Source organism: Diadema antillarum, unplaced genomic scaffold (assembly GCF_040938485.1).
Source record: "Diadema antillarum isolate AM-2024a unplaced genomic scaffold, OU_Dant_1.0 seq00000821_RagTag, whole genome shotgun sequence".
NCBI lineage: Eukaryota > Metazoa > Echinodermata > Echinoidea > Diadematoida > Diadematidae > Diadema > Diadema antillarum.
The window spans coordinates 1,300,996-1,327,943 of NW_027271698.1; the positions used below are offsets into that span (position 1 = coordinate 1,300,996).

At 38.5% G+C, this 26,948-nt stretch overlaps 1 protein-coding gene across 1 annotated transcript in view; it reads left to right on the forward strand.

Moving 5' to 3' along the window:
* The first annotated feature begins 752 nt into the window (after window positions 1-752).
* Window positions 753-26,948, forward strand: part of LOC139739847 (huntingtin-like) — a 74,785-nt gene continuing 48,589 nt past the window's right edge. The window contains exons 1-22 of the mRNA XM_071650442.1: window positions 753-936; window positions 4,927-5,010; window positions 5,971-6,091; window positions 10,152-10,211; window positions 10,738-10,884; window positions 11,411-11,482; window positions 11,948-12,089; window positions 12,464-12,645; window positions 13,537-13,747; window positions 14,317-14,856; window positions 15,416-15,640; window positions 16,420-16,584; window positions 17,422-17,516; window positions 18,163-18,302; window positions 19,166-19,226; window positions 19,659-19,756; window positions 21,754-22,027; window positions 22,624-22,793; window positions 23,727-23,887; window positions 24,550-24,761; window positions 25,738-25,867; window positions 26,466-26,584. Coding sequence (XP_071506543.1) covers window positions 821-936; window positions 4,927-5,010; window positions 5,971-6,091; window positions 10,152-10,211; window positions 10,738-10,884; window positions 11,411-11,482; window positions 11,948-12,089; window positions 12,464-12,645; window positions 13,537-13,747; window positions 14,317-14,856; window positions 15,416-15,640; window positions 16,420-16,584; window positions 17,422-17,516; window positions 18,163-18,302; window positions 19,166-19,226; window positions 19,659-19,756; window positions 21,754-22,027; window positions 22,624-22,793; window positions 23,727-23,887; window positions 24,550-24,761; window positions 25,738-25,867; window positions 26,466-26,584 — 3,525 coding nt within the window. The 5' untranslated portion in view covers window positions 753-820. The remainder of the gene's footprint in view (window positions 937-4,926; window positions 5,011-5,970; window positions 6,092-10,151; window positions 10,212-10,737; window positions 10,885-11,410; window positions 11,483-11,947; window positions 12,090-12,463; window positions 12,646-13,536; window positions 13,748-14,316; window positions 14,857-15,415; window positions 15,641-16,419; window positions 16,585-17,421; window positions 17,517-18,162; window positions 18,303-19,165; window positions 19,227-19,658; window positions 19,757-21,753; window positions 22,028-22,623; window positions 22,794-23,726; window positions 23,888-24,549; window positions 24,762-25,737; window positions 25,868-26,465; window positions 26,585-26,948) is intronic.

Genomic DNA, 26,948 nt, shown 5'->3' on the forward strand with positions numbered 1-26,948 from the left:
TTCTTCTTGGTTCACGTGACTCATGGCTGTTCACTCTTTGGCAAGGTAAATGTGTCATAATTCCGCTTTGTACAATTTATTTAATCTGTACCAATATAATGCTGCTGCTGCTGCTAACAACTGCTGATGTTGATGATAATGATGATGATGATGATGATGATGATGATGATGATGATGATGATGATGGTGATGATGATGGTGATGATGATGATGATGATGATGATTTATAAGCATAATAGGCCTAATCTGTAACATTGGTGATAATGATAATGATGAAAATGTGATTAACGAAAATGTTATTATCTGACTCTTGGACAATGATTTCATTATCAAATGAGGTTGTTTGGCTTTTTGTTTTGTTGTTGTTGCTTTTTTTTTTACAGGCCCTAATCATCTTGAGCAGTGATTGAAGTAGGCCCCTACGTCGTACTTATTGATTTTCTGCGTTGAATAAATCATATTTACTGCATATGATATCAATCATTGTTATCATTTTTCTTCTTCAGTCTGATTTGAGTATTCTTGTTTTGAATGACCATGTCATTTCATCGATTTATTTCTTCCTGTATGTGTGGTACATGACATTTATATTCAAGAAAGGCAAAAACAAACCTGACATCACTCACTCGTAAATATTGTATACAACTTACTACTCAGAGTTCCCCGTCTAGCTCGAGTCTCGATGTCTCGCGTGCTGCCGCCCTCTAACGACGCAACATAACTAGTAAATTGATAGTCTTCTCGCTGTACGGATTTGTGAAGCCAGCTACTATCATGGATTTCGTAGTGCTTTTGCTATTTTAGATAGTAATCACACAAGATGAACCGAACGGTCAGTGTATCCAACATGGAGAAACTGGCCAGATCATTTGAAGCTCTCAAAAATCATCAACAGAGCTCGACCACATCCGAAGATGCAGCCGCCAAAGATGCCAAGTGAGTTGTGTGTTATCGCACCGTAAACCATCGTGAATCAATGGGCCCATAGAGTTGCGTGTATTATGTCTGTGTTAATGTATAAAGAGATTTACATTGTGCTACATACATGTGTGTGTGTCTGACCCAGTAATAGGGGCATGGGGGTGGATCGTCAGCTCAGGGGAACAGAATCCTTTCAGGGCATCTATTTCCAGGAATCTGAAACCGCATTTCCAGCACTCGCACCACAGATGGGCGTAACTCGAGCTATACTTGAACTTGTACTTGTCATGACAATTATCTTTGTGGGTAATCACAGACATACCGGTACATATTGTACAATACAAATGTGAAGTACGAGAACACATTTTGTTCTACACTCAACTACAGCTAGTACTGTATACAGGCTAGAATCTAGTAGTAGTATTCGGTAGTAGTACAGTAACACTTGTCTTAACACTAAACAGAGTACTATCTGCTCTGACTGGTCAACACTTGTCACCAGAGCAGAAGTAGATCTAGTACTATAAACTAGGGGTAGTATATGTAGGGTGCCTACTTGTACGTGTAGCAGAGCTACCAAGTCTCACGCATTCTGCGTGAGACTAGATCCTAGCATTTTATGGGCCATCTCACGATCTCACACATGATGCCCATTTTTCTCACGCATCGGGCGAAGTCTGCAACTTGGGCCTATAAGTATGATAATGAGCATAGCTCAAAAGATTATAGTAATAGTTGCAATTGAAGGTATATTTCCCTTTTGTCTTTCAAAATAAGTAAAAAATAGTCACTTAAGTATGCACCTGATCGCACCATTAGGAGCTAAAAATTGAAAAAGCTCCCTACCGTGGGAGGAGACAGGGGGGGGAAACCCCTCCCATACCCTTGCTCGCGCGCACATTTGCATGCCGAGATGCAGAGTCATCAAAATCTCACGCATAATTTTTTTTTGAACTTGGCATCCCTGTTGTAGCGCTATCTACAGTACAACAGATTACATCTGAAAAGAATCTTAGCTGACAATGCATGTAAAGTGCTATCATTCCTTAATAATTTGTCTTCTTTAATCATGAGAGAAATGTGTTCCCTGAATCATGCCGATTGCTCTTTGTACATTGGCTGTAGGGAATGTTCTGAAAATTTGATGGGTTTGTGTGTGTGTGTATGTGTGTGTGTTTGTGTGTGTGTTTAAATATCCACATCACTGTTTTTATTCTAAGTAGAAATACACTTGTACTATACACTCAGTTTAGTGACTGTACCATCACCAACTGTGACAGCACATCCCATCAACTGATCATCCCAGTTTAGCTTGGGAAGAACTGCTTCAGGAATTATCTCATCAAGGTTCAAGATAAAGATTTAAAAACACCATTCATGGTTACATTCTGATACTCATAATCATGCTAAGGCCGCAGGTGGGGATATGGCTCAGTTGCTAGTGCGCATATGCCTTGCAATCCAAATGGGTTCAATTCCCAGTGAATCTGGCAGAGCAATGCTGAATCTGATTATGGTGTACACTGTAGGTCATCCCCTCTGCTATCTAGTAGGAGGCAAAAACACTATCTCTTGGATAGAATATTTTTGGATGTCCCTTGTGTTTGTGTGTTTGTTTATTTATTTACCATAAAATCACAAAGTAACAATGATACTGTACAACTGGAATATATATGAAGATAAACGGATGGATTGACCTGCTCAGCTCTGCCTTCATGTTCGTGCTGGTCTTCCGAGGGGTCCAACTTCACATGAATAATCACATTAATTGAAACTCCATACAATGAAACTAATTATACACACACACATCTAGACATCATACAAACACAGAATTGATACATCAGTACACATGTACATCAACTACAAAACAAGGGAATCATGACTCGTGCATGTATAGTAAAAGATCCCACACTTCATTCATTCATCGCAAAGAGCAGGGTGCTAATCTATCAAAATGGTCAACACATGATTATACCTACACCAGAAAATGGGAAATGATGCTGACTCCTCGTGGTTTGCCCCATGTGACTGGCAATGGTCAGCAAAAAAAAAAAAAACAGTACAAAGAAGAAGAAGAACACGTTGGCACACTGTACATGTAGTTGGGTCCAGGAATACAGTGCACTCCTGTTATAACGAACACGATTATAACAAAATTTTAGTTACAATGAAGTAAAAATTTAGGCCCCAGCATCTTCTTCTTCTCGAGTCACTACGCAGAAAGGAATGTTAGATTCTTCCAATCCAGTGTTGGATGCACTGCCTGGCACAGGGCGTTAGAGCTGCCAGATCTTCCTTTGTGCAAGGCTCTGGTAGAAGTGGACAGACCAGGAGATGTTGCATAGTCTGCTCCTCTCCACACAGGCAGGTGGTGTCATCATTCTCACTATACCCCCACTTTGCTAGGTTAGATTTGCTGCGGCCGACAGCACTTCTTAGGCGATTGCAGCAAGACCAGAAAGGCCATGCCTCACTAGCGCCTGATGGTGTAGTTTCCTTAGGGCCGGTAGTAGACACTGTATGCGGTGTATGGCCCCAGCATTATCCACTCTATGTTTTTTATTGTTTATTTGTTCGGTTATAATGAGATTTCAATATAGCGAAAGAAAACTGCCGTTCCTTAGGACTCCGTTATAACGGGAGTCCACTGTACTTTTTGTAAGAGCACAACAACAATAACAAAAAGATGCTAACGAAACCACAGTGTGTGGATGGGTCATAATATAGCTAATGTATACCTACATATATACAATGTGTATTAAAGATGCATGTGTGTGGCCTGTGTTGTATACTGTACACGTGTGCTATTATCGATACAATGGACCTGATAATTTAGAAGCAATAAGGATTGAATTCATGCAAGCATATCTTGCATATCATTAAGCACAGCATTTATTCAGTTGAAAAATTTTATGAACACCATCAATTATTTGTTTGCTTTTTCTTCACAGCATGCTACAGATATTTTTTCCATGTGTTTTTATTGCAAAAGGATGTCATTTATATTTCTAAAACAGAAGTCTCCCTTAGCCTCTTGGTCCACTATAACCCACTCACTCTGAGCTGGGTGCATTTTGTTGTGTATTGACTTATATTAAGAATTACGATGTCTTTGTAGCAATCAATTGAGATTTGAATGCTTTACACGCAAAACAGAGATTATATTTGATTTGTACCTATAGAAATATTATCAAAGGTATCCCATATTCCTGTTGGCTAGTAGAAATGACAAATACAGCCAACTACATAGATTTCTTCTTGTATGACAAAATATTATACATGTGTATAAATGTGACACTACAGAAGTCAAGAGTTGATTATAGCCATTGACAACATTTGCAAACAGATAAATGACTTTCCACAGAAGATAGAACTGTCTCCATGTGTAGAATTATTCCATACAATGTCGTAATGTTTGGCTATCATGTATCATAGTATAAAGCTTAGAATCAAAAGCTGAATACCTGGCAGTGCAAAATTGTAGTTACTGTTTTAAAACATGTTTTTAACCCGTTGAGGACGAGTTCCGAGTATGCTCCGGCAGGTGTCTATGGGAAATGCGTGTTGTAGCAAAATCAGTCCACCCTCAACAGGTTAAAGTGGGCTGCTATTGTTTTGTGAGGTTTTAGTGTATGTTGCATGCATACAGTATTTCTACAACAAAAATGGCATTATACAAATGCTGTGGATCATCATCATATTGAAGATAATTCAGCATTAATCTTGCTAAGGTGTAATCCTCCTTTAGGAAGAAAAGTAATCCCCTGAATAGTGTCGAATAGTGTATCACGCACAAAGAATGTGATGATTATCTCCCTTTCTGATTTCATGCATATTTGGCTTGAAAAATAAAATGATGTGCTGATGTGCTGATGTGCCATGTTTTTAACCTTCCTTCCAGATGTAATCAAAATGTAGATGTGCTGGTTTGAATTTCTATGTATGTTAATGTCCATTCGGCATGTTTTCATGCAAGTTTACAAAATTTTAATGTTTGTTCTACAGGAAAAAGGATACAACTCTAACAAAAAAGGATTACATTGCCAATCTGACCATAATCGCAGATGGAATATCAACGGCAAATTTCCGGTGAGTTATCTTTCTGAATCATTTGCTATGAAGAAAAATAGGAAAGACATGGATTTTTGTGGTTTATTATGCCAAATACATTTTCTTGATCTGGATCTGGATGTTTATGATGCAGGGTTCTTCTGGCACAAATGCATTAGTTGAAGCATAAACACATATTTGTCAGTTTTCTCAATATTCTAGTGTTTGTTCACCTATAAAATAAATTTGAGAATAGTTACACTACATGTACTTTTATTCAATGTACATGCCTTTGATGAGGTTGCATAGTGAGAAAGATATAAATATAAAATGAGATAAAACAGTCTGTGTTTTGCTATTTTAAGTATTTGTCACTTAAGCTGTTTAGGATTGAATGTGTGATGTCACAATATCCCTTATATCTCATGTAATAGTAATATCATTTGTGTGACATACTGTATTATATTTCTCAATGTCTGTTACTGTCACATTGGGACAAGTACTGGAAATTGAAATCAAAATGTGCTGGTTTTGCTTTATAGACAGTATACATGTTTGGATGTATCTTTGGAGTAGTCAGTCATGATGTTCTTGCTAACAGGTGACTACATTTACTATTGAAAGTGTCACAAAATGATGAGGCAGCAGCACAAAGAAGTGGATGGAATCTCTCAAAGTCTACATCATATTTTGAGCCTTAATCCAATGTAGAAACTGCCAGATAAAGATACATTGTGTATGAGAGCAAAGATATTGCAGAGAATTAATTGCATTACTGTATGTTAAAGATATTGCCTACATGATCTACAAGCATGACCTATAAGAAAGTACAGATTATAAGGTTGTTACAGGATTTGTCACATCAAACATTTCATGTTCTCTTTCATACTAACACAGAATGTAGTGTATACTCATGTTCTTTGAATATGTATTTTTTTTAAATGGCAGTTTACAAAATTATACAGAATTTTGATTATATAATATCATGTTGCTCTCTAGTTCCCTCAGTGAGTTCCCCAAGTTTCTGGGGATCGCCATGGAGATCTTTCTGTTGGCATGTAATGACAATGAGTCTGACATTCGACTGAAGACCGATGAATGTCTCAACAAAGTAATCAAGGTAATGCCATGCATAATTACCCATTATATTGTTGTTGTTGAACATTGTTATTACTATTGTTATAATTATTATTATTATTATTATCATTATTGTTATTATTATTATTATATTTATTATTATTATCATTATTATTATTATTATTATTATTATTATTGTCATTATTGTTATTATTATGATTAATTACCTCCGCCAAGGGAGGAGGTTATGTTTTTGTTACCGTTGGTTTGTTTGTTTGTTTGTTTGTTAGTTCGTCCGTGTGCAAAATAACTCAAAAAGAAGTTAACGGATTCGGATGAAACTTACAGGAAAGGTTTAGAATGATACAAGTAACAGATGATTAAATTTTGGTAGTGATGCGAGAATTTTTTGGGAATTTATGGAGGATTTTTGATATTTTGGCAGGTAGGGTCAATGAACTTGGGAGTTCAGGCTGCGCATATTTGAGGTTTGCATGGGTGCACTAAAGTGCGTGCTCTAGTTTCTGCTAGGGCGAGGTGCGCCGCTCAGCTGAGGGTTTATGACGTAACAAAGGCTTCTATATATTGGGAAATCAGACAATTTTTCAGCATGCATACGTATGGGTGGAAATCACTGATCTCTATGGAAGAGCCCAAAGAGCTTTTCTCCAGTGGTGGAGAGGAGAAAAAAATCTCTTTGGGAAGAGCAAGATCATCGGTGGAAATTTGTAGCTGCTTGGTGGAGGTCTGCGCTCTCAGAGTGCTTTTCTAGTTATTATTATTATTATTATTATTATTATTATTATTATTATTATTATTATTATTATTATTATAGATTGTGATACAATTAATTGGGCTACCGGGGCAAGGAAAGGTAAACTTTATTACCTTTCACCCCATCAACTATGTCAAAATCTGTACACAAAATAGTAAATAACAGTCACAAATGAAACATGAAGTCATATGTCCAGGAAAAAAGGGAGATGGGAAGGGCAAAATATATTATATATGAGCATCATTATGTTAATCTTTATCACTGTATTATCAAATACCAGTAAGAGATTGCTGGTAATAATTTATGTCATTGGCACCTAAATATGTTTGTCCTTTATGTACACTGTGTCTGTGGATGGGAGGTTTTTTTTTTGTTTTTGTTTTTTTGAGAGTGACTCCCATGTGGGGGCTTGATGGATTATAAACTGTAGTTCAAGAGGTGCTTTGACTTGACAATGAATGATTTAGCAAACATCATATTATATGTTAATTTGATAGTCTCATAAACAGAAAAAAGAGCCTTTATGTTTACAAAGGAAGGATATATTACCCACAATCAGAAATTTCTCCATAGATGGCATTTGTGACTTTTTGAACTACTGTTTAGAATATAACCAAAACAACTCTTTAGTTTTTTGGTTTTGTTTTGTTTTGTTGTTTGCTGATAAAAAACTTCATACACAAGACCAAACAAAGGTACTTAGTGAGATATTTAAAGAACACACACACACACACACACACACTCACACACACACATATTTGATACTGTACTCTTTTTATTTGACAGGCACACATACTTTATAAGCTGTTATTTTTGCGTACCAATATTTTTGTGAATTAGGAGGTCACAGACATTTTTGCGAGATGCTGTTTTCGCGAATTGACACCGACATTATCTTACATGCATTGTTACCTTAGTCCACGGTGACATTTTTGTGTGTTGTTAAATTTGCGATCCAACTGTGATTTGCAAAATTCGCAAAAATTAAACCCTCGTGAAAATAACTGCTTATAAAGTGTAGTTAGGGCTGCACTTGTAATCATGCAAGTGGCATGCGCAATTCTTATTGATAGTATTGCTCATTATGTTGCTGGAGCCTGCCTTCTTTGACACTTCAATTGAGACTTAATAACATCCCTCAGGGTCACGATAGTTCTAATGATGCACCTGTGCCACACATGCATCAATTACTCAGTTGCGCTCTGTTGATGTGGAATGCTGCACTCATACCTTTCATTTAGAGTATTTTTGTAATATGAAGATATTTCATGCAGAATAAGCAAATTGAGTTACATGTGAAATGGAATGGAACCCTGTAGAAAGATTAGTCATTACCTGGTACTCCTTCTTTTCCATCGTACACGAGTATGGTGTGTGCTGTACTTTGAGGTAATGTTTGGCTATGTGTAGATGCTGTGGTAGTTACGCATAAAACTACCAGTAGATTTTTAGACCTGTCTGTATTATTGCACTGTTGCAATGCATTTCAGTGCAGTCGTGTGTAATTGCACTATTGATGATGGAATATGGTTCAACTCAATTTGGTTTAGGATGTTCTTGCACTGAATTTTATTAACCTAGAGCAATGCTCACATGATCAGCAAAAAGTCTTTAATCACAAAGTATGTGTAGGTGAAAAGGAAAATGACTTTTATCATGAAGCTGTTATACAAATTGCAAATGCCCACTCCAAAATAAGAAGTTGTCCTTTTTAAGAGCACGAATGATAGCTAGGCAAGTACAAAAGGATCCAGAAATCAAGACATGTAGAGTATCCTTTAGAAAGTCAAATTTGCTGTATTTGTCTAGTTAAGTAGTTATTGCTATGCGAGGAGAGGGTTATAAAAACTGTTAAATCTATTAATTGGTAGTACATGTATGTTGACTGAAGTTGATGTGGATGAAGCCATTCTTGTTTGCTTGGTTGGTGTAAAGGCTCCCCTTTCGTAGGATCTTATTTGCATATGAATGAACATTATATTGATTACAGTGTATGGCTGAGTCATTGACTTGGCTGTGGTAATCAGTGTGTGGGATCTCACAAAGAGCGATTCAATAGCTATGTCAGTGTGTGTGTGTGTGTGTGTGTTTGTGTGGGTCTGTGTATCCATGTACAAATTATGTGTGTATGTGTGTGTGTGTGTGTACATGTGTGCAAACAATGAAACCACACAAGTAGAACAGGTACCGGTAGTAATTGTTATTGTTAAAGGTTTTAAGATGCTCAAAAGGAATTGCTAAGAAGCAGACTGCACCAGAGTAATGCAGTATTTAGATACATGAGATGACTGTGTTCACAGATCTTGTACATGTAGTGTACTGGGTTTGCACTTTTTGCCCTCAGTTATCTATCATTCCATCACCATTGTGATAAATCCCAAGCATTGCAATTTAAAGAGAAAATTAATCATCATTTACATTCAATAAATAGCACAAATATTTAGTAGTAACTTGTAAGAGAGCAAATTGAAAGTCTAATATAGGTCAGAATGAAGGAATCATGTTTTGACACCTGACGTCTATGTAGAGTGTTTTTTGTTGTTGTTTTTTTTAGATGCGCAGCATGAATGAATGAGATGCTTTTTTAATGAGAAAGTGTTTATACAAGTTTTTGGTTGTTTTTTTTTTAGTATGTTTTTGCCTGATTCACCTCGATTTAACTCCAATGAAAACATGATAGAATTTGTGTGAGAGCCATGGCTTACATGTAAGAGGGTTGTTGTCATTATATTATGTGTGTGTATCACAACCATCAGTAAATCGTAACCATGGCCCAGGTCAACCTCAAGCAAGTGGGCACATTATAGTCTACGTTTGTATGGAGACAAGTTGAAGTAAGTATTTGTAGCCTCGAATATCACTCTTCATGGGTTGATGCACTTTCTGGAGATCTGTTGCATCTGATTTGAGTGAGAGTGGATAGTATCTGCCTGTTGGACCCCTGTATTTTTGTATTTCAGCAGCCATTATAAACTAATGATAGCACCACTTACTGATGGTTTTTCAGAAACTCACCAGTGAAAAGTAATAAGATGTGTACAGCATAAAATGCAAATATATACATAGTGTACCAATATGTATCATTATCTGTAAGAATATGTACCCATCAACCAAAGTCATTTTATGGTAAATTCCAGTACCAAGAATATTCATCAACTGCCTTGATGCAGCAGGAAAATATTAAGCTTTTGTTGTCTGATGTACAATGTAGATGAAAAGTTATCAATTATGCATGTATATCATAGTCATCTAAAATCTTCTTTTTTGTCTCATAAGTGCTGTGTATGTTATCATTTTTGTTTTTAATGTCTACTTTTTAATAATGTAGGCATGTATGGAGAGCAGCCTTGGTAGGCTTCAATTGGAGCTGTACAAAGAAATCAAGAAGGTATGATTTTTTTTCCCCTTGTATGTATGTGTGTTTACCAAGTTCTTTATGCCTGCTTCATGTGTCACAGCCATCAATATAAAGCAAACATGGACCAGGTCAACTTCACAAACATAAAGACATTTGCATGGCCTGTTTGTATTCATAGTGGCAAGTGGAAAACAGCAACTGCACTGTTAGATTTTACTTTCATAGGTTGATACACTTTCTGTTGTTCCTGTGCATTTCATTAAGGGTTATTATCAACTCTCAGAGAGTTGTCATTTTTACATGTGTACATTACAGCTTTTAAAGTGATCACTGTCGATTTCTGATTGTAGAGTAGTTTGAAAAGATTTCTATAATTGTCATACAGCTCTCTGATGCTCCTAGTGTGAAATGCATCCCTTAAATGCCTGTATTGTTGTTATTGTTATTGATTTAAAACAGAAGAAAAATCCCAAACTGCATAGAAATGTAGATAGTACAAAAACATAATTGCAACCTGTTACTGACATTATTTACGATAACTCTTACTTGAACTCAGAATGGCCCTTCTCGAAGTCTTCGTGCAGCTCTCTGGCGTTTTGCAGAGATGGCCCACCTGATTCGCCCCCAGAAATGTCGGCCGTACGTCATCAACCTCCTTCCCAGCATCGCAAGGATATCCAGACGGCCCGAAGACATTGTCCAAGTTCGTACCCAGTTTTCCTTTTGTCTCATTTATGACTAGTGCATGATATATTCATTCTTTCATGACCAACTTTAATTCTTTGGAAGACATTGATCAAGTTTGTACCCTGTTTGTTTGTTTCTTTATAGGTGTATATATATATATATATATATTTTTTTTTTTTTTTTTGGGGGGGGGGAGTGTGGGTGGGGGGCTTGTTTATGAATGTTTGTGATAGATTCAATTCCTTCATGTCCAGCTTTGACTCCTCTGAAATATTTAAGGATCTCTGGTCAGGCGGTTGTTGAGTTTGAATTAAAGAAAAAAAAAGAGTCGTAGTCAGCTTACATCCAATTTCTGTTCAGAATGTTGTGTAGGAAACATATGATTACTATATTTATACAGGGAGGTGGAAGAAAGGATTCCACCTCCCTGATTTATATAACCTCAAAACCTATAAGGATATTACACTTTTATGCACACTCTTTCTTTGTAAATGTATTTTTCACCTTTCTTACTCATTGATATATTTCTGTTTCTGTTGTAGGAAGCTCTGATGACATTTCTGGTCAAGACTCTTCCAGTGCTGGGTTCATTCCTCACAGACACGGAGGTCAAGGTACAGTAGCTTTAGTAATCCACCCACATGCCTGCGTGTTTTGCTTTCATTATCCATTGTGTCAGACTAGCAGTTATCTCCTCAAAAACATTGTTTGTATAAACGGTATGTATGTTTGTTGAATTACAATTGTATTAGTGTTTTTATTATTATTGTTGTTGTTGTTATTATTATTATTATCATCTTTATTATTATTATATTATTATTATATTGTTATTATTATTATTATTATTATTATTATTATTATTATTATTATTATTATTATTATTATTATTATTATTATTATTATTGTCATCATCATCATCATTATCATTACTTTTGCTATATACCAATCTATGCATTCTGATTCAAAATCTTACCTGCTTTGTTTATGCGAAGTATTATCCAATTGCTCTCTGTATAACCAAAAAAGATAAATTGAATATGAGTTGTGTGTATGTCGTATTTGGTTTTCCGTGGCCTTAGAACCTGATGAAAGTCCTGTTCCCAAACCTGAAGCACACATCGGCCACAACCAGGAGGACTGCTGCACGCTGCATCGTTCTCATCTGTCAGCACGGACGCAAGCCCGCCCTCTACTTCTCGTGGCTTGTACAAGCTCTCCTCAGTGAGTCCAGACGTGATGCTTCTGGCATTGCAGTTCACAAAATGCAGACATTTTTTATTCAAATTCGCCACTCTTCCCACTTCTAAGAAATACATGTAGTATGAATCACGTTACAATTGTTTAACAGAGTACAGAAAAAAACAGTGACATATGAAGAGGCTAAATAGTTGCGTGCAGATGTCTTCCACCCTTGTCTGTGAGAAGAATAATAAGTGTTTTAAAATTCATATCAGCATTGAGTAATTCATGCATCATCTGTACTGACTTAGAGGAACTCTAAGTTTTGTAGTATCAGTGACAGGATGTGAGCTAAAAATAGTGATGAAAGACATATCCATTCTTAGACATTAATATCAGTTTTATCTGTCTTCCAGTGTTTGTGATCCCTGTCAAGGACAGTTTTGCTGTCCAGATCCACCTGGGTGTCCTACTGTGTCTGCGCTACACCATCCCCCACCTGGTCATCCAGAAGTCCAAGGAGCAAGGGTTAAAGGGCAGCTTTGGGGTCACCAAGAAAGAAGAAGAGACGGGAGTCAGAGATGAGCAGCTTGTCAAGGTAAGCAGAACTTTTCTAGGAAACACTTTCTTGTAGCCCTTTAAAGGGATGGTATAGTTTTGTTTGAGATGGGAATTCGGGTTTTCACTTTTTGCAAGATGATTAGAAACCACTAATGAAATATGGAAGAGCATATGATTCTTAAAGAAATTCAAAGTTTATTTGATGAAATTTGGTTTTTAAATGGCTGAGATATTCAAAAACAAATAGGTTGTAATGAAAGGTGGCACCCACCTTTTATAAGGACCACTTTGTGTTGTTTTGCTTTTGGATATCTCAATCATTGCATAGCCAATTTTCATCAAATAAACTTCAAATTTCTTTTAGAATTGGATGCTCTTTAATATTTTGTATAAATGGTTTCTGATTATCTCACAAAAAATGTTAGAACCTGAATCCCCATTTCAATCAAAACTATACCCTCTCTTTTAACTTTTAGTGTGCTTTGTTCCGCCATTTGGCATGCATGCTGGAGTGCTTCTTTTGCCGCTTGGCACTAATGTCTTGAAAATTTAGTTGCCTGACTAAAGTCACCAAGAATAAATTCTGTTTTGGGGATTCCCTATAAGAGCAACAATTTTGAAGGAATGCTGTGGGAGAGTGGGCTCAAATCTTGCTTGGTTTGTTCGTCTCTAAACAAAATATTTTGCTGACAATATTCCTTTTGACCCAAGTATATAAAAAGTGGATACTTTCCAATACTAGTACAGGAATTATAGTTGCAGAGACCGTGGTATACCAGTGTTAACACTGAAGAGAATACCCTGACTATCACAAGTGTAGTAAGACCATATTATTTCCATGGCAGGTATTTCTTGTTTGTTCTGGTGTGTGGCTGTGAAGTGCGTGATTTAGAAAAGCTCAAAAAGATTTTTGTACATACTTTCACAGATCTATGAGTACCTGGTCCACTGCACTCGGCACGCTGACCACAATGTGGTGACCGCCACGCTGGAAGCACTGCAGCAGCTGCTGAGAGAGCCTCCCAGACCACTCCTGGACATTCTGATGTCCAGCAAGGGCATAGCAAGGGTCAGCATCTATGAGGAGAAAGGGAAAGAATCACCCAAGGAGGGAGATGGTCCAGCAGGCACTACCACTGGTGAGATCTGGGTGGACTGGTGCTAGCAAAATTTATTAAAACATAGATAAATATGTAAAAGAAAGAAAGACTGAATGAATGAATGGATGAATGAATGAATGAATGAAAATGAATGAATGAATGAATGAATGAATGCATGAACAAAGGAACGAATGGAAATGGAATGGAAATTGAAATTGGTAGCTTGTGATACCAGGAGCAAAAGGGTATCAAATATGTCAGAATCTGGTAGACTGTAATGATCGGCTTTTTAACCAACAAATTATTGTTGTATGATTTAAAGGTAAAATGTGATGAAAGCACTGGTGTACTGATATACACTTTTTTGTCATTCACAGATTATTTGATATGATTATTACAATTTACTCTGTAATGAGAGTGCATTGATTTCAGGTAACGATTATTGTTTAAGCCAATGTATATTTAGTTTTAGGCTTTGACCTCAGAGGCAAAGGAAATCTATGGGTCACAGCTGGATGCATGGGTATAGAAAGGGTCATGGTCATTCCTATAATGAAGAATAATGCCGTTGATATAAACACACTGTTTTTAAACTGTGTGTCAAATAGATTCTGAGGAGAGTGCAAACTTTGCTCCCGACTCTGGTCTTGAGGAAGATCAGTACTCGACATCCGTTCAGTCCACGTCTTCTGAGACATCATCTGGACTGGTCTCAACCCCCACCTCTGCCGGCTACTCTACCGGTAGCTTGGAGTCACTCCCCGCCTCTCTCTACTCGGAGACGTCACAGCAGGACAGATCCTCCCGCGATCTGTCCGGATTTGGCGACTCGAGAACGACCAGCTTTGCGGAAACAGAGACCTCAGAGATAGTGGTTGATGATGGCACGTCAGAATACACGAACGTTGCCATCGGGGGCGTGGAAGAAGATGGCGCCTACGTTCCCGAGAGTGGTTTCAAGGCGGAGGAGGACCAGAAAGATGCGGTGCAAGAGGAGGAGGATGGGTACATGGCCACGTCGCCCTCTAGTGATGAGGTTTTGGACAGTCCTGAGGGAAGGGAGGATGTCAGTCCCCTGCGTGAGAGAACAGTCACGGTGGATGAAGGAACACCAGACATGGAAGTGAAATATAGGGTTGGCGACGTTGGTGAGTCTGGGCAGAGCCAGAATCGCCCTGAATTAATGAATGCTACCTCTTCATTTCTTTGCATTTTAACATCATTTGCTTTCATCAGTATTTAACTATTGTCTGATTTCATAAGAGATGGTGGATTTTTTTTTTTTTTTTTTTGTACATAGAAGACTGAAAAGGTTTTTGTAGGTCATAAATATTTTTTTCCTTGCATGTGATAGTTAGCAATTCTGTCTGCTGGAAAGGTATATTTATCGGGGTAATATTATTGTAATAATCTTCATTGCTGCATTGTAGGTTATGAACCAAGTTGAGAGGGGCATACCTTTTTTTTTCAATTCAATTCATTTATTTTTCATTCTTCTTTTTCCAACAAAACATAACACAAAATAAATCAGGAATTACATCATTAACACAAACATTTGCTTTTGCAAAAGATAAATGATACCTTAAGAGCACTTCAGAGCCACTTTGACTGTTCATACAAAGTGTAGGCCACTACAGGAGTGCTCCTGGAGTGCTTTCAATGTCCTGTACAATATGAATGGGGTATCTATTTCCCTCCTTCTACCAGGATCCTACACCGATGAGGACCTCCCGCTACGCCACCTCCTGCGCCTCCTTGCCGGCTCCTTCCTCCTGACTGGCTACCGGGGGTGTCTCGTCCCCGACCGGAAGACGCGGGTTAGTGTGAAGGTGCTGGCCATGGGCTGTGCGGGTCACATCGTGGGCATGTACCCAAGGGTGTTCTTTGACAGGCTCTTCAAGGAGGCAGCGGAAGGAGAGGAGGGTGTGGCAGGTGAGGCTCTCTTGACCCAACTTGACCACCTGAGCGGCTTGACCCTGGCTTGACCCCGGCTTGACCCAGGCTTGACCCGGCTTGACCCCAGCTTGACCCTATTTGATTGGCAGCATAGAATATCAGATACCAGCTTGAGCTTCTCTCAATGTTTTTTCTTTGCAGTAGTTTGACCATTCTGTTTTTACTCTGTGAGAAAAAAAAAAAGGACTAGAGATATTGATTCTTCCACAGTGAGTGCCGTGGGCAGTGGTCAAGCATTTGCATTTTTGATGAGTGTTTTAATGTTGATGATGCATATATGAATTTTTATGCTTTGTGAACTCGTGATATAATAGTGTAACACGCTGAAGCTGGAATGATATTTTGAGTCTTACTGTAAAGGTGCAACCAGCTTGTTCCACAAGTAAATTTCTAATTTCAAACTTATTCTTTAATTAATGCATCATTTTTCATGTATACTTGTTTGCTGCTTATGCCATATTTCTACAGTTCACATTGTGGAGTACAACATTTAACAAGTGTCGTTATAAGCTGTTTTAGTGACCATCTACCTAATGTGGTCAAGTGATTTATTATGTTCTTACAGGGAATCAGTTGAGCATGATGAAGACCCTGTATATAGTGGCCATTTTGTGTTATGCTGAATATCGGCCACTTTATACATTGTACATACTTTATACCTCACATGGTTCAAATTTCCTTCACTGAGAGTGGTACCTGTAGGCAGATCTGACTCTCGGTATTAATTCGCCGCAATCTTTCATTTCTTCCTGCAGACGAGCAGTTCCTTCGAGACCTCCTGCTGTACATTGACCACTCGGACCCCCAGCTGAGGGGACAGACCCTTCTGCTGGCTGGTCAGCTCGTCAGAGCATCGCTGATGGAGTCCGACTATGAATTCAGTGACTGGTGCTGGCAGTTGTGTCAGGAAACAAACTCAGGTGAGTCCACAAAACTTACTACCTTCTGTCACAATTATCCTGATATTGCTAGTTTGCTTCCTAATCATTCACATATATGGTGGACTCTCGTTATAAGGAAGTCCTAGGGGCCAGAAGTTTCTTTCGCTGTATGAAAATTTTGTTATAACCAAACAAATAAACAATAAAAAAACAGAGTGGATGATGTTGCGGCCTGAATTATTACTTTGTATTAACCAGAATTTCATTATAAGCTTGTTCGTTATAACGGGGGTGCACTGTATTTTTTTTTTCCAGCTTTCTGAATTTCGACATGTTGATCAAACAACACAAATATATACATGCAGTTTTTAACTTGTTTATAAATATTTGCTGTCATACCCACATACATGTGCATACACACATATTATAACATTAAAAAGGGTGCTTGGATTTGCATACTTGCATTTATCAATGGTTGTAGTTTAGTGAATGTGACTTGTTTAGTAGATAAAGTGATACAGTAGATATTGCCTGCAATAATTCATTCAGTTAGTTTGTGATCTTTTATAAGAACATCTGAGGCCTCATTAATGTGATCCTAAAGGTGATTTCACCTCCAAGAAAACAATGATATGGTGATAGCAATTAAAGGAATAAAATTAGAGATCTAGATCTGTGAAACCATGAAAATGTAATTGAACAAAAAATAACAAAACAATTAAATTTGCATATTCATATTCATATTTATTTCCCTGAAGGAAAACTGAAGTCTTATAAACAACTGCCACCAGAACAAAGGCATTTAAATCAAGAGTTAAATTTAGATTATGATAACCCATGTTTTCTTGATCATCTCTAATTTTTTTGTTGTGACAGAGCCGATGAGTATAGACTACCTGGTGTCCCTCATCTCATCAGCTGTCACTGATGAGTCTTCTGTCACGGCAAGAACTCTCTGTCAAGCAGCCAAGGTAAAGCAGTGCTATGCCACAGTTATATGCCGTCGTAACTTTTTTCTTGCTATTGCTACGTTTTCGCCATGTTTTGGCGGCCACGACAGGCCCTGTTCACCAGAAACATTGTGCACCTTTGGCAAGTGAGAAATTCTCCTTTTTTTTCCTCTCTCTGTGTTCTTGTTTTGTTATGAGGGTATCCTCACTCCAGTGAACATATAGCTATCAGACACGTACTGTTCTCACGGTGTCTGGTCAGACTAGACTACGCATACTTCCTGTCGCGTCCCACTACACACTGCCTCAAAGTTTTGTTATGGCCTACTTCCCAACAGCACCTTGACTGCTGTGGCAAATTTTTTGACAGTTTAAAAATCTGACACAGCATCCACGGCAATCACGGCTTGTCACATTTGCCCATCCCATCATCCTGCATTGTCTCACATACATCCTGTTTTGTCCATGGTGGCCTGAAAAGTGATTGCCATGGCAACCGGGAACATGGTGTACATATAGCATTAATTGCAACTACTGGTATATCATTCCTGGGGTTACAAAGACTGGTACGATGTATCTCCATTGACAAACATTAAAAGTCAGTAATTAATCATTCCTGTGAACAGTTCATTTTAACAGCACCTTTATATTTCACTACCCTCATCAGCTTTGTCTTCAAGAGCTATGCAAGAGTTGCCACGGTAACCTTGGCCTTGCCTTGACCTACGAACTAATGAAACTCACCAGGACGACGTATTGGCTGGTTCAGGTTGAACTGCTAGACCTCATCAGTACTTTTGATTTCAAGTGAGTATCAAGCTTCAGTTTGGGATCCAAATGAATATTACAAATCCATGTAATATAGGCTTCTCCGGCTGTCCCTTTGGCTGTTTGAAACGATATAGTTCATGAATGGTTAGTCATTGTTGAGTATATTTTCTTTGACACTGAATGACGTGATAAATATTTGCTTTATTTAGGTCTCTGTTCAATTTACAGGAAATTTGGTGCATGGAGATTCAAGTGTTGTCATTTATTGTAAAGTAAATTCTTACCACCACAATGTTTGTGAACCTCAGGAATATTCACATATCTTTATAGCACTTTTCTGTAATTGGAAATACTAGTACATTGGACCTACCTGGTGTACTTTCAAGGATGTCCTGCATGTTGAACCAGTAGAAGCTTCAATAGCAGTTTCAAAACTGAGCAAGAGAGAGCTTTTATATTGAAAGGTTTTGAAAGTCGGTGAACAACCGCAAATGATTTAAAATGGTACCCTATTTAATAAAATGATGTGTTCAAGACATGTGGTGTTCACCTGAAAAGTAGAAGACATGACTAAAAATCGGGATATTCCTTGATGTATATATGGTAATAGATATGCTTCTGTTCTCCACTTTTCATGTTAACCTGTTGAAGACGAGTCCTGAGTATACTCAGTACTCGAGCAGGTGTCTATGGGAAATGTGTGTTGTAGAAAAATCAGCTCAGCCTCAACGGTTCAATTTGCTCAGTAACATTAGGGTTTGTTTGACAGCAAGGTGGCATAAAGAGGTATAGTTTGTAATTCAGGTTTCTAACTTCCTATATTGCAATATATCTCTATCTTATAAGATGCCTAGATTATTGCTTGGACTAAACATGCACGTTTTTCTTAAATGATACAGATTGCTTCACTTCCTTGAGACACGCCAGGCTGAGCAAGAAAAGAAGGGTTTTGTCTTCAAGGTAAACACCTAGAGTCGTCTCTAAAATCTAATCTCTCAATCTCAATTTCATTGCATCACAGTGCGTTATAATTATTAAGTGATCATGATTTAGATACAAAATCTAGAAATATTGCAAGGGCAAAATGGCATGACAAAGATTTTGATATACCAGGTATGCCTTTGTTTATAAGAATTTAATATTGTGGATAGCATGTCCTTTTATGGTCCTTTTATGGCTGTATTGCAGAGGTACATGTAGATGGAAGAACAAAATGCACTGTTCTGTGAAGATGCTTTTGCATAACTCAATACACTGCATTTGATTAAATGGCCATGCATTGTCTCTTTTTGTATTGATTATTGCTGTCCTCGTGTTGGGTCCTCCCTCTCATTTATGTCATTCTTATTCAAATCCTATTCTATCTCATCAAAATAATGACGACAACAACAGAAGGATGATGTACAGAAGACAGTCCTGGAGATTCTGCTCAGGTTTCTGTCGAGTGAGGACGGCAGAGTGAGGACAGCAGCCAGTGATGCTTTAGTCAAGTAAGTGTGAGGGCTTGATATAGGATTGTTAACATTTGCACCGTAATGGTCATACATTTCTTTCTCATTTCTGCTTTGGACTGACTTTTATAAGTACAGTATTCATCGCATAATCGGGCATCTGATAATCGGGATCCTCGCTTAAATGATATACGCTTCCCAGAAACATTTCCAACGCACGTTATTTTCATTGGATAATCGGGCGGGGACCTCTGATAAACGTGACAGTTTTTCTTCAAGCGATCTTTGATTTTGTTAATATTTTACACAAAAAATCTACCAAAATACCACAACAATATTTCAAAGATTCCGTATCAGTTGTCGTTTACAACAAACTTACAAAGCAAGCTTCGGATTGGTGTGTTTTGACCTCCGTCCATCCAGTACACGTACATGCATAGCCACGAAAGCGCCGTGTATAAGTATCCATGCCATTGCAAAGCACATGCCTTCGCGAACATTCTTCTCCCCTACATAAGCAAAGCCATGTGCTCGCACTCGCTTGCAATTCCTACTCGATTCACATCCAATAAAAAACATGCCTCACTCATACAGCCCAGGCTGTGTGCGTTGTTTAATCTCAGTCATACACTCTGAGGGCAAAGTCCATTGTTATCGCGTGCCTTCGTATCTTGTTATCTACTGTCTTTGGTTTCAACTTTCAATACAGCTGTACACTGTGATCTGTGTGTACGTCACAATCTTCCTCAGTTGTGACTGGGCAAAAGTTACGTGATTGAAATGAGGGCTATGAACAGTTACGTATTCAGTGAAATGAGGGAGAGAATGGGAGGGAGAGCGTGAAAGATGAGAAGGGTTCAATGTATGTGCGAATACGTAACGTTTTATGAATCTAGACTATGAGCTGACATTGATTACGTGTACACGCGTGTTTGACAGAAGAAGAATCGAACCCGGTTGCGATTACTCTACATCATTGCGAGAATGCAGGGAGAGCTGGAGGGTCGCACCGAGGGGTAGCGTGTTGTGTATTCATGTACATGTACAGTACGTCAGTATGCATGTGTGTGTGTGTGTGTGTGTGTGTGTGTGCACTACATGTACATGTCGTATGCCGTTAGTGTATGGTGAGTACTCATCGCGAAATCGGGCACCTCGCTTAAAGGGGCCGTGTTTGCTACTCCCAACCTGTCCCGATTATGCGATGAATACTGTACTAGACAAGTATTAGCCCTTCAGATTGTCCTTCAATTCAGTGTGGTGCAAAATAATGAAACATCAACTATATTAATGGCGTTTTATCGTTTCACTACTGTAGTGGTAGATTCACACAGTAGGGAGCTTTAGATTTGACACATGGTTTTAGATGCCGATTGCGTTGGCCGTTCTCCTCTCTCCCTGCATCGTGTTGTAAAGTAGCTTTAGATTTCATGAAGACGCAGCCTATACAAATGGCGCCCCCATATGATCATTGCATCAAGTAGCTCTCTGCGTCATGGATTGAGCAGATGCAAAATAGCCCAGAACCGACCGTAAAGACTCAGACGATTTGAGATTGATTTTGATTAGCAATTTTACACTTTTCTTTTGCAATTTTTTCCCTCTGAATGTCCGTGTTGCGAAAATCTTAAGCTCCCTTATAAACTAAATATTCTTACCAGGCTTTTCTGGTCAATGGGATGTACTGTATCCTTTCTACTTGTTATGAAGTATCTTGTCTACAGCACACTTGTATTGCAACTGATTGACAAATTGCCCTACATCAACGTAAATAAGTTTATGTACACAAGTATATTTAGTTCGTACAAAATAGATTTGTCAATCAGTTGCAATAAAAACATCTTGATGGAAGAATTTCATGAATTTGAACACTTTTATTTGTTTTCTGACACATATCTGCTGACTGTATTCTAATAAGTACATTAAAGTTTAATTAGTAAACTGCTCTTAGACAAGCATTTAGTGGAGGTATGGCAAATTGTGGAGTAGGAAAATCAGTCATACCTTTCCTTCTGTGTCCCCACTTTCCCCTGTAGGCTGATCCCCAGGCTGTTCTATCCAGTGGACCACCCCCACCAGGGCTCCATCTCAGCCCTGGCCAGGGAGCATGTGGCCCGCTACCTGGAGCCAGTGATGAGGGAACCGCAGCCCTACACTCCGGCCATCACGGCCACCATGGAGGAACTGACCGTCTTCCAGAAGTGGCCGCTCCAGGAGGGGGCGGCGGGGTCCTTCTCTGAGTCGGCCCTGTCCAGGATGGTGGCGGTCGTCTTCGACACGATGAGCAACTCAAACTCGCGTCACAAGACAGTGAGTGGATGTCGGAATATTGGAGTTCGATTTTGAAGCTTGCCAACAGTCTGTCATAGCATGAGCTTACTCTTAAACCAAACTGCCGAGTACAAGGTGTAACTTTCACTCATTCCACTTGCATTTACCGGTGCTCCAAATCTTTCTGCATATATAGGTTGCGTTGGTCTTTCTTTTTCTGAAAAAAAATATATTCTGCATTTACACAAACACTTCATCAGACTATTGAGTTTCTCCAAGAGAAGAAAGATCTTTCCTATATGTGATTTGTGATGACATGATACTAAGCGTGGAAGGGAGATTTTGCCATCTGTCGAAATTGTTACTCTCCAGTTCGCTTTTGCTCAATTTTTTTTCTTCTCACCATCACCCTATTTGCTGATTTTCTTTTTCTTTCCAGTAAGATATTTGTTTCGATGATGTTAACAGATGGAATGAAGTTTTGAAGGTCTTTCCATTTCTCTTAAACAGCTCTGAGCAAAGATAGTATATCTTTCTTCTAATATTGGCAGTAAAAGAACAGGTAATACCCACAATATGAAGATTACCCTCCCCCCATCTTTTTGTTCTAATTTGCCTGTGTTCTCTCCCTCCAGTATGGTTGTGTGCGTGCTCTGGCATGCCTATCCGTGGCGTTCCCCATAACAAGCCATCCGAACGCATGGGGCTGCTCGCAGAACCTGTCCACCCTCTCAACTCAAGAGGGCTCCCATCCTAAGCTGCAGCGACAGAGTAGTCTCAATTACAAGAGCGGCTCTGGAACAAGGTAAAAATATGGTGTCTTCTTATCATAATAGCCAAGATACCTACCTGGCAACCTTTCCCATGTAGAGGAAGTTGAATGAACAAGCTACTCTGGCATTTGACAGCAAGGATTGCAGCCTTGTTATTGAATGCTAAAGTGTAGAAGAAATATTCGTGTATCAATATCAACAACTGAAGTTTAATGTGATGAACGTCAGTGTGAATATTTACACAATGATATAGCAAGGCTGAACAATCACTTTTTTTTTCTTTTTTTTTTGCAGGTGGCTCATTTAAATGGGCCACCAAAATTATGAAAGTTAATTTTTTGGTGGCTTGACAATGAAATTGGTGGCCTGTAAAAGTCAAGACAAACATAAGAAAGTTGATCTTTAAACAAAGCTTAGAATTAGTGCAATAAACAATGATATTTATGGGATACTTGGCCAGTATGATAAAGTGCTTCAAATGCCACATATTACTGAGGCTAAGAAGTAAGAAAGAAAAACATCAAGATGAAGTAATTCAATAAGACATGAAAATGATCATAAACCTGATAATTATGTGGAAACTGGCAGGTATGATAAAGGGCTTCAAATTCTATATACTGTTACTATAATGACAGTTTGTAAGTTAAACAAAGTCAATACTGAATTGAGGCATAAACATAATTTCCATGACACTATGTATTCATAAAAGGATTATACTTAATGTAGGGGAATATCTACTTTTAATATTTTATTGAACAGATAAAATTTAGCAGTGAACTTTTGCCATGAAAAAAGCAGTTTGGCTGAAGTTGGCTGTAGAATAGACCAAAGTTGGTGTTGAAGACTATAGCTTCCATCCTGAAGCAACAACAATATACACACTCAAAAATTTTTGGTAGCCCGATATGGAGTCGAGTATAGTGGAGTATCTTTATTTGTCCTTGCACGCTGACCCGGTCAAGCAGTATTGGGAGCACGGGGAGTGGGGTCAGTGCAGAGGAGCTGGCCGGAGGGACAGGCTGTGGCAGTCTACCGATCATCACTTCGCTGCTGACTTCCTCCGTCACCATGCTGGATATGGCAGTGCATCATGACATGCTTCAACTCGCAACCAACATGCTTCTAGGTGAGCCCCTGTTGACCACAATATATTATCCACATTTTGAAGGGTAAATTTGCCACATTCTCAAACAATATGATTAAGAATATCTAAAGAAAGTGGTAAAATTTTTGAAGGGGTAACTATTCAAACAGAATTTGACAACTCTGTGATGCAGCATGTTAGCTCACCTTTCATTAGCCCTGTGCATAAAATTCTATTAAGTCTTTGTTATTTCTTTGGTTATTGGTGACAGAATATATTCCTTGATGCAGAGTTTGTATAGAAAAATGTATACAATAATTTATAACTGAAAACTTCCGTGATGGAAAAATGAACATTCCTTATTCAAATGAGCATTCCTTATTCTATAGTACAGAAGAAATGGGGTGAGCTCACATGTGACTTCACAAAATTGCCAATTTGTGTTTGATTGGTCACCGTTTCAGAAAAAAAAAAAGTCATATCTTTCTTAGTTGTGATCACAGTGTGTTCAAACTTTCACTGTCCTGTTCCTCTAATTTTCTGCTTCTATTGACACAAACTAATTTTCAGGGTGTACTTCCCCTTTAACCCTCAGATTCCTCAAGTCACCCTCTGACATAGCAGATTTACACAAACATGATGATTAGGGTAATGCGATGGGTGAAAGTGAACCAGAGCACTGTTATTAATCTACATCCGTACAGGTGCTGCTGCCAACTCACTCAAGAGCAACTCCGGAGTCAAGCGTTCCATGCCTTCTTCCCAGGAGGCGGAGTCCGGTGGGGAGAGCTGGCAGTGTCTCCGCAATCGCCTCCTGGTCCCTCTCGTGGACCAGGTGGTCCTCCACATTGTGCGCCTCATTAGCATATTCAGTCATGTGATCGAAGGCAACCAACCAGGTCCGCCCAAATCTCAGGTAGTGTGTGTTTTCATGTTTTGTCTGAGGTTTCTTTTATCTCCAATGTTTCTAATGTTGTGTGTCATTAGTTATATAATAAGTGTTCAAAGCATGTCTATATCTTTCTAATAGGACAGGAATTATCTATTGCATACTGATGATTTTAAAAAATACAACTCAAGGATATTGAGAAAATCATTTTGTAGTCATTTAGTGTTCCGGTCTTATTTTTAATACATGATTCAAAATGATGACTTTTAGTTCAATTCAAATTTGTTCACAGATTACTGTTAGTGCAGCATGATGAAGGAAATGTTGTTGCCAAAGTACTAGTAGATAAACTACGACATACTATTTACTTTTTTTAATGTGGTCAATATTTTAAGATTTTTAAAACCTAATGTAGACACAGGCTTCTGGACATGATGCCATTGATGTAGTATATTCCCTTGTCTTGTTTGTATATGTTTGAGACTTTATTCATTATTTATCATTCAATAAGCAAATGGTGTATCACTGTTATATATTTAACTATATTTTTTTATCATTTTGATTTGCCTTATCATGTGGCTCAGACAGTAGTGCATCTGCCTTGCAGTTCATAGCTCGTGTCAGATTCCCAGTGAGTCTTTCTGAACAATGTTGTGTGTAATCATGGCATCCCCTCGAGTAAGAGGCAAAGACACTCCATCCCTCAGATAGGACATTAAGTGGAGGTCCTGTGTGTGAAGGAATCATGACTCATGCACATAAAAGAACCCACTGTTTTCATTCGAATGGTCCAGCCACATATCCCGCACAAGAAAAAGGGCAGATGATGCTGACCCTTTGTGGTTCGCACCAGGTGACTAGCAATAGTCAGCAGGCGGTATTGACCAGGCACATCATGCCATACGAAGAGGGAGAATATGTATTCCAAATCTCTGCAGTTGTTCTGTAGCATTAAATCCTAGTGCATTGGTTTTATTCCATGTTTCTTTCCACGTCACAACAGACTGCCCTGCCTTCCCTGCCAGCTGGCCCCTCCCTCAGCCCCATCAAGAGGAAGAGCAAGCTGGGTAGAGACAAGGACACGCCCGACCAGTCCCCGGCCACGCCCCAAAACCCCAGCAAACCAACTCCAGGTAAGACATTAAGTAGTCATTTCCAATAACACATAGTGATCAATCTGTCCCATGCCTTGTTTAAAGAAAGAAGGACCCCCTCCCCCCCCCAAAAAAAAAAACCCAAATAAACAAACAAACAAACAAACAAACAAACAAACAAACAAACAAACAAAACGAAACAAAGCAAAAGTAGGTGTTTTTGAATGCAGATAGAATGTAAAATGCAAATTCCCAAATGTTTTGTTCTGACTTGTCGCTTGCTGTATATTAGTTCATTCATGACACGTATATTATAAGAGCTCTATTTTTGTCCTCATTTGTGCTTTGTACTTTTGTATGATCATGAATTTAATCTCGACTTGCACGAAATTAAGACTTGCTGAAGTACTACAGTACAGTACAGTACAGTACAGTACAGTACAGTACAGTACAGTACAGTACTGAATGCATTGTTCTGATGTGTCAAGTCAAACAGGACTGTCAAATGATACAGTTTCATATTTAACCCAACTGCTGTCATTCCTATATTCATACTGCAAAATCTTCCATACGCATTAGCACTTGTCTCTGTGTCTGACTTTATTGATGATTTAATTTTTTGTGCATTATTTTCCAGACAAGACAGAGGCTGCTGAGGAGAAGAAATCCACCAAGTCAAGCTTTGCCTCCTTCTACCAGCAGGCTCATTATATGAGGATCTATGAGGTCTTGAGGGGAGCCTACAAAAACTACAAGGTATTATGGGTAGAAATGAACCGCCAGATTCTCTTTCCTGCTCCGGTTTATCTAGACACGGCTTTTTCCTTGGGAAGGCAGTGTTACTGGCTAGTTAGGAGTCTTAGAAACCCAGAATGACATATTAAAATGAATGAACTAAACTAGATATCTCTGTGTGGGAAATTTTCAAAGAGGGCTTGCACAATGTAATTTTTCATGATGAAACGTTATGCTTTCTCTCAGATCGAAAAATGTAGTGTGTTTGTATCAGATATCTGTCATTGTTAGTCCTTATTTTATATTTCTTATTAACAGGTCACAGCCTTACATCTTGCCTCACTCTAAAGATTAAACAAACAGTGCAGCTTTTGTATGTTGGATT